Source organism: Lichenostomus cassidix, chromosome 2 (assembly GCF_008360975.1).
Source record: "Lichenostomus cassidix isolate B80296 chromosome 2, HeHo_3.0, whole genome shotgun sequence".
NCBI lineage: Eukaryota > Metazoa > Chordata > Aves > Passeriformes > Meliphagidae > Lichenostomus > Lichenostomus cassidix.
This window is the reverse complement of record NC_139482.1, coordinates 29,078,607-29,086,810: the sequence shown is the minus strand read 5'-3', so window position 1 is coordinate 29,086,810 and position 8,204 is coordinate 29,078,607. Positions and strand designations below refer to the sequence as shown.

The following is an 8,204-nucleotide window of genomic DNA, read 5'->3' as shown; positions in this document are numbered from 1 at the left end:
CCTGAGCTAATCAACAAGAAACACCTTTTGATTCTGAAATTCACTGAGGAAGAATAACCAAATTTGTCTGATCAGAATTCTTCCAAGCAACTCCTAATCTCAGTCAGGAAGACTCAGAAAAAGTGAAAGACTGCAAACTCTAGTTTTGATGAAGAAAGTATAAATCAAATTAACCGACCAACTCCTCAGAGGTCTGTTTACCTTTCGAAGCAGGGAGGCTGCCAGTACTAACCAAGGAGCTAAAATCACAATATTTTCATTCAATTTTTGAAACAAGTGGAAAATACAAATAAAATTAAAATAATGCCTACTCTGTGCCTAGTGCACAGAAAAATGAGGTAATCTCTACTGTCTTTCCTGTGGCAAATTCAGGGCCAAACTTTTCCTTTACAAAGGGTGTAAGAGGCTTGTCTTGAGGTCTTCCTTCTCTAAGTGACAAGACCAAGAGATGTATGTGACAAACTTAATGGTTTCATGTAGACTACATTTGAAAGAATGATCATTAGCTTTCATTGAATGCTGAAAAGGTTGAGGCCTAGCAAGCTCCTTGTAGACCCAATCTTAAAATGACTCCAAAGTCCCATTCATTTTCCCTGTGAGAAGATTAATTGTGCCTTATTTCAAAGGAAAGAGCTCTCAAGGAAACCTCTGACTTTCTTAAGTCTTGTATAATGTGGGAAAATCTCTCTGCTAGGAAGGGGTCTCCTGACTGGTATACACAGGTACTGTGGATACCTGGAAAATTGGTTCCATGCTTTTAATTACAGTTCAGCACAGAGACTATCCTGCAGGGAAGGTGAGATGTGTAAAGATCTGTATGATCTGTGAATATGAGAAAAAATGAAGTAGGACTTGAACATCAACAAAGTAGACCATTGGTTCACTGCTGTTGAAAAGAAAAATAATGCTCAAATTTTAATGATCTGTAATGTACATATCTTTTTGCTAATTTGCTCAAGAAAACATTTTTTTCTTTTTTTAAGGGAAGGTAAAATGCACATCTTTGTTTTTGTGGTTAGATTAGATGTTCCATGAGAGCAGAACTTGGAGCTTTGTAAGAGGTTAGCAGTGATCCCACTCCTCCATACATTACTCTGCTGAAAGATCTCACTCTGCCTTGCAACATTCTTGTTATTCCAGAACTGGGTTGGGCTAGTCATAATAGATGCAAGCAATCAACTCAACTTCCCCACACACAGCTCTGCCAGTAAAACTCACTTCACCTTGCAACACTCCTGTTTTTCCTGTGTCCTTTAAGCAGAAGCTATCAATTTGGCACTTACTGTGGATCTGTCCTTACTCCTGCTGAAATCCAGGATAGCTTAGTGATGCAAGAGGGAAGTGTAGCTGATATAGATAAATGTCTGCTTGTGACTAGGGTGAAACACAGCTGTCTTCTCTGAATGACTGAGATTTTGATCCTGGTAATAGACGCAACTAACCTGTGTCCCACTTCTGATTTTATTACAGCAATAAAATCCAGTGTGACTTTAGATATCAACTCAGTTACAGAGTGTGTGAGATTAGAGTCTAACTTTTACATAATATGGTCTTCTGCAAGGCTGCGCTTTTTCCCAAGAAAACGTTTTCCTTTTTAATTGGAACACTACAGTTTTCAGTGTTGTTTTATTTATATTGAAAACCTATACAGCATTCACCATGATACAGGCAAGCATTGGCCTACTGGAAACATCTCAGTTTGCACTGGCATTTGTATCTGGGCCATGCAATTTTATGCAAAATCAAGTAAGTATGTGACACAATAAAATAGTATGCCCAAGAAAGGATTATTCTTCTGAAATTTTGAAAAAAGATTTGCATGTTTTCTCTTTGTTTCTTTTATCATATGAAACAATATATTAAAATACAGGAATGCTCTAGACAATGTACAAAACTAAAAAAGACTAGTTTGGTGAATGAGCATGGTGAGAGGCTATGAATATGGATATGTTTGTACTGAGGAGCCTAGAGCAGATACTTTTTATGTGTGGTGATACAGAAATACATACTTATAACTCTCTACACCAGGGAGAGAATATTCCCCTAAACCAAGTAATTTCTCTTGCAGTACTCCCTGTTGATCAAAGCTGCATAATTTAAAGCATCTAGAGGCAGCTTTAAATTATTCACAATATTTTTGAAATGATCTTGGTATATTTCAGACAGTACTTGTGTAACTAGCAGTATTCTGTAAGTTCTATAAATTTTTGCATCCATATAGAGATCATCTCAGTTTGAGAAGGGGGACATAACTTTGCATAACAGGAGCAGGAGAGATCATTCTGACACCATGTTAGTCACATCACACAAAAGTGCCAGGCACGCAGGACCACAGGGAATGGCAGGGCAGAGCCTGCAGTCTCTAGGTCTCAGCCCGAATGCTGCTGTGTGGTGGTGCCTAAGAGTTTTCTGATACCCTGAAAAGCCCCAAATGGGAAGCCTGCGATTAGTGCATCTAACTCCTCCTTTACTGCAGTCTTCTCTCCTATTGGTGAAAGGTCTTCGCAGCTCATGTAGGGACCCCACCCCTTTTGTGGGTTTTCATTCTGAAGCTATCCACAACTTTACACCTGAATGAATGCCAAACCTCTCTGAATATATAAAGGAAACCTTCAAGAGCAATTTCAGTTACCCAGGAGAAGCAGAAGGAAAAGATTTCATCCAGCTCTATCAGACAGAGACTGAACCAGCCATGCTTCTCCCCGCCATTCACTTCTATGGCTTTCTCCTGGCTTGCATCTTCACGAGAAGCTACTTGGCTTTCAAGAACGATGCCACAGAGATACTTTATTCTCACGTTGTTAAACCCGCTGCGGCGAGCCCAAGCAGCAACAGCACGTTGAATCAAGCTAGGAACGGAGGCAGGCACTACACCAGCACTGGATCCGACCGTAGCAGTGAGTATCCCACCGGCGGCACTTCACCGCAGCCCTGGGCGGCAGCCCCGCCTGGCCCGGCCCCGGGAACAGAAGCGGAGCCCCGGCCGGAGCCGCGCATCCCACGGCAGCGCCCCGGCCTCCCCCCGCCCGAGCACGGCGCTCCGGGGAAGCGGCGCCTGGGGCACGGGGAGATGCTGCTGGTTCCGGGCCGGGCTCTGCCGCCCTCCCACCCCCGTGCTGGGAAGTCTTGTAGGACCGGCTCTCTCGGGCAGGTTACTTCCTGAGGGAGGTTCATCCAGGAATGCCGCGTTCTATGGGTTATCCGGCAGGGAAGCGAGATAAAGAGAAAGGAGTGAGAGGCATTTCCATAGCGCTCGCTTTTTTAATTCACCTCCCACTGCGGGCAGGGGAGGTGTCTGGGCTACTTTTCAAGTGCAATAAAAAACTCCAAATTTTGTTCCCGCTGTTTTGTTTTACTTCCTGGTGTAGTGCTTACCCGCTTAACACCTCCAGCAAAAGTAAACAAATCAGCTCGTAATTTACCTATGATCTCTGCTCTGACTTGCCTTTTTTATATCCAGTCTTTTCCTTCTGGGTTTTATGTATATATGTCGGATACGTGGGGATCTGGAAACCTGATGACTTTATCTGTTCCCTCCCCTGCCCACCTCCTTAAAATGAAAGAAATTCAAACAGAGGAACTCACGCACACCTCAACCCACCCGCAGCAATTTGATAAAAATAGCGTCATCCCTGGAAAGTGAAGGCAACAAGTGACACCGATACCTTTCAGCTAAGCCAGGTGTGTCAGCTTCTATGAATGCTAAGGGTTTAAATGCACAGGAAACATCTCATCATTATGAGATTACTGGAACAGCCCAGTAGGTATTCATTGTCACTGAGCTGTCACTGGTGAAAAGCTGAGCCAGGGAAGACAGAAAAACAGAAGACAAACTCAGATCTGTGACCAGCTGCTTCCAGGTACATTCCTGAATGCAGCTGCAGGAAGGCAAGCTTGAATCTTTTCTGCAAAGCAGGCAGTAGAGCAGCCCTGTCAATAGTCCCTGGGATCAGCCGGCAGATTTACAGTCCCTCTGCCTTGCCCACCCTGAGACACAGAGGACAGGGTGAAGCAATCTTAATGCAGTGCCTCCGTTCAGAACTTGCTTCCAAAAATCCAAGTAGAAACAGAAGCAGCCTGTAGCTGTGATATGTAGATGTACCTTCAAAGCCTTTTATGATTCACTCTGAAATGTTTCTAGTAATTACTTCTATTTTAAAAGCGCTAGTTAATTGCATTGTGTGTAGAATCTGTGCCGTAATTGTCCTTCGGAAAGAGGGAGAGCACAGCCAGTAAAGATTGCTTATTAAAATTAAGCACACTGTGGGCGTTTATTTCAAAGTGTAATTACTGAAATAAACAGTTGTGTTTATTGCAGGGTGCAGAGCCGCACATACAGACGGGTACAAACATGCCTGTATGAGAAGCTCTGCATGTTGATTCTGTCAGCTGCCTGAGAGAATTTCGGGCATCCTCTATGTTACATATAATATATGGACTACTACATTTACAAATGTGGTGTTCTCTTGAGGGCAAAATGACCCCTCTGAAACTGTTATTGCTAATCATTCAAACTTCATAGGCAGAACCCCATTCTTTGGTAACTTCAGCAGTTACCACTTCTACAGTGTGTGCTCGGAGATGCAGAGTTCATGGGAGACTCAGTCCACTGCAGCCACGGAATGAGAAGAAACACAGTATTTGAAATTCACTTAAAAGCATTTTAACCATTTCCAAAGCACTATTTTCCCTCTTGCTAATGATCCAACATAATTGTTGTAAACATCACAGAGTAGATTCCCTAGACTGAGAACAAGCAGGAAACATTTCTTCCCTTGGGGCATTTTTTCTCTTCTAAAAGGTATGTCCCTGAGAAGAAGGATAGAGAATAAAATTGCCTCTTCTACCACAACGGCTGAAGTGCATGCCATTAGGATTTCTTTATGCTGTGGTATTATCCAGAGATACCATCAGACCTTGAGGCCCTTGTATTGGGGAACACAAAAGTAAAGAGATGTCCTGTAAAGATTACAGCCTGCTTTAACTTCTGCAAGACATACCTGGTTAATGTGAAAATGACTGATTAAGGAAATGGCTCCATTCTGAATCTCAGTGTTTTTTGTTCTGTGCATTCTGCAGATCGTGTTCAAGTCGGTTGTCGAGAACTGAGATCCACCAAGTACATCTCAGATGGCCAATGCACCAGCATTAATCCCCTGAAGGAACTGGTGTGTGCTGGTGAATGCCTCCCTTTGCCACTGCTCCCCAACTGGATTGGAGGAGGTTATGGAACCAAGTACTGGAGCAGGCGGAGCTCACAAGAGTGGAGATGTGTCAATGACAAAACTCGCACTCAGAGGATCCAGCTTCAGTGCCAGGATGGAAGTATAAGAACCTACAAAATAACTGTGGTCACGGCCTGCAAGTGCAAGCGATACACCAGACAGCACAATGAGTCCAGCCACAATTTCGAGGGAACCTCTCAAGCAAAACCCATCCAGCACCACAAAGAAAGGAAAAGAGCCAGTAAATCCAGCAAACATAGTACAAGTTAGAAGTCAGACGTTCTTTGCTCTCTCATCTCCCTCTCCTTGTGCCAAAATTGAACTCACCTGTAATCATTTGCTTTACCATTCTGACTGCTTAAAGACAAGTCTGCCATTGCTGTGTTCTCAGTTGACGCTACATGCTTGTTGCTTTGACCAAAATCAAAAGGGGCATTCTCAGCATATGGACCTTTTGGGTGATTTTCCAAATGCTCAAGATGGGCAATAGTACAAGCCTTTCAAAACCACACGATAAACTTTTACATTTTCTCCAGCCATGGAAGCAAAGAAAATTTGCCAAGAGTATTCACTGAAGTCAGTTTTGTAAAATGATGCTATGTTGTGTGTTTTCCTGAGAACAGTTATCTCATCTATTGACTTTTATATAATGTTTTATGATCTTCTGACAACAGCTTAAAAATACAACACCTTGTATCTGCTTTCACATTAATTCTAAAAAAACGTGCTTTGCATGCTCACCTTTCTCTTATCTCAGTATACCAAAAATTAAAATATGCATGGCAGCAATCAAAAAGTAAAGCTGAACAAACTATTTATTTGTTGTTGTAATTATTTAATGAGCTTTTATGTGTGTTATTTCCCTTCAAAATTTTCCTATGTTTATAGCTTTTCATATGTATCAAAGTATTTTCCTATTATTTGGGGCTGGATTAGAACATACATTTTGTAGATAATGTAAAATAGACATTTTAGCATTCTTGGTATATATATTTTAATTTTGAACATTCATAGACCTAGCTGTTATTTTGACATAGCAACATAAAAATTGTGTTTTTTGTTCTCCACGCTGCATTTTTTTTGTTTAAAAAGTGTGCAATCAAAAGACAGATATGACTTCCTTTCAAGTTCATTGGTTTCTTTTTTTTTTTTTACAAAAATAAACACTGCTAAAAAAACTGTATTGTCTGGCTCTCTGTATGGAAATGCACACATTTTAACCAGTCAGAACACTTAATCTTAAAAAAGGGGGAATGGTATTTGGTTTTAAAAAGTCTATCCATGAAATTTAACATTGAAACAATCTTTCTGGATGTAAAACTCTTATATGACCATTTAATAGGTGGTGTTTATTAATGGTCCAAGCCAGATTCTTACCTAACAATTCTCAAGCTGTACATTTCAGAAGAAGTGTATATTTGAGAAATTTTACAAGCTAGTAAGACACCACCATTTTTTTTCTTTTCATTAGTGATGATCAAATAAGAATAATGGTATAAATTACATATGGTTTCATTTTTCCATAGAACCTGGAATAGAGTCCTGCATATTTACCCACAAATGCTTATAGAATATATAAAAAAATACATAGTAATTAATCTACCTTTCAACACATAGTGCATGAATCACCTGTTCTTAATCTTTCAAACTGTGTTTAAACAGTATGGGCAAGATTTCATCATGGGATTCTGCTGTTCTTAAATCATTAACTTTTACAATCCATTTGCACCCAAAGTAAAAATTACACAAGAAGAGAGTGATGAAAAATCTTGCCTGATAAGGTCTCACACAAGCTCTGTTTGACCTTCTTTTTATCTCATCTTATTTTGCATTTTAATTCCAAAAGATTCATCATGAAGTCCTTGGCAGAGATCTTGGTCATCAATGTATAACTGCCTGAAAATCACTGCTACTGCTTGACTTACTGAATCCTAAATTTTATTGACAAAATGTAATGATTTTACCTCAAAGTTACTTTCAAGAGTTCAGTTTAAAATTTGCCATATGTAAAAGAGACACATACTTTTAAATTTAATATTAAGTGATTCACAGGGTAGTACAGTTAAAAAACTCCATTGCATTAATGACCTAGTTGTTTCAAATTCAGTTTTGTGACTGTGAAAGTATCAAAATCATGAGACCAGAGACCATTTATACTTAAATTCTCTGACCTTAAAGGTGCTTCTTTTAAGCATAAAAGGAGAGATGATGAATAAAGGAGTTAGCAGGGAGAGAAGTGAAATGACATTGCTTCTAGGCATATCAGTCCAGCATACTCAGAGATTTATTATTTTTTTATTTTAACAAGCATTATAGTCTCGTTCGATCATTTCATGACAGAAAAATTTTTCCCAAATGCCAAACATCCATCCATTTTTAAATTGTTACCCAGCTACACATTCAAGATGATAAAGCACAAAAGATTGAGATAATGGAACAAAAATTGATCAATTTCAATGCCAATAGTCACTAAATATCAGTAAAGCTGTCCTACCTGTTCTGTGCTTAACTTCCAGAAATAAGAATGGTGAAAAAACTGCACATCTTGCTTGTAACTCTTCTGCAGTCAGGGAAGTTGGACTGTAGGAACAAAATATACATTTACTAGGAGTTCACATTTAGAGATGATAATGTCTAGATTGTCTTTTCATGCAGAACTACTCAAAGGGGAATAATCTGACCCACTTCTTCTAAAATGACTTTGTGAAATTTTGCTGGACATGCTATAGAAAGACCACAGGGCCCATTTCTAAGTCTGGCATATTTGAGGGAATGTGAGGGAAGCCACCAGGAGCTGTGTCCATCAGCAGCAACTTAACTTTGATGTGCTGCCTGAGTTAGATAAAGTCTCTTCTTTGGCAATGACTTTGGCCTTTTGTGGGAGAGATCTGCAAGAAAGCAGCACTAGAAATACATTAATATAGAATTTTCTGAAGGAATAATGTTAATCTTTGTGATGCAACTTGTAGCTCTGAATGC

General features: G+C 40.0%; 1 protein-coding gene across 1 annotated transcript; it reads left to right on the top strand.

Annotated features, from left to right (window-relative positions):
• The first annotated feature begins 2,483 nt into the window (after positions 1 to 2,483).
• On the top strand, positions 2,484 to 6,396 carry SOSTDC1 (sclerostin domain containing 1). Its single transcript, XM_085050841.1, has 2 exons — positions 2,484 to 2,897; positions 5,080 to 6,396. The coding sequence occupies exons 1-2, from the start codon at positions 2,579 to 2,581 to the stop codon at positions 5,493 to 5,495; spliced, it is 735 nt and encodes a 244-aa protein (XP_084906967.1). The 5' UTR covers positions 2,484 to 2,578; the 3' UTR covers positions 5,496 to 6,396.
• The last annotated feature ends 1,808 nt before the right edge of the window (positions 6,397 to 8,204 follow it).

Coding starts and splice junctions, on each gene's coding strand:
- SOSTDC1 (XM_085050841.1), top strand. CDS start 2,579: ATGCCAAACCTCTCTGAATATATAAAGGAAACCTTCAAGAGCAATTTC. Junction 2,898..5,079: donor CACTGGATCCGACCGTAGCA/GTGAGTATCCCA, acceptor TGCATTCTGCAG/ATCGTGTTCAAGTCGGTTGT.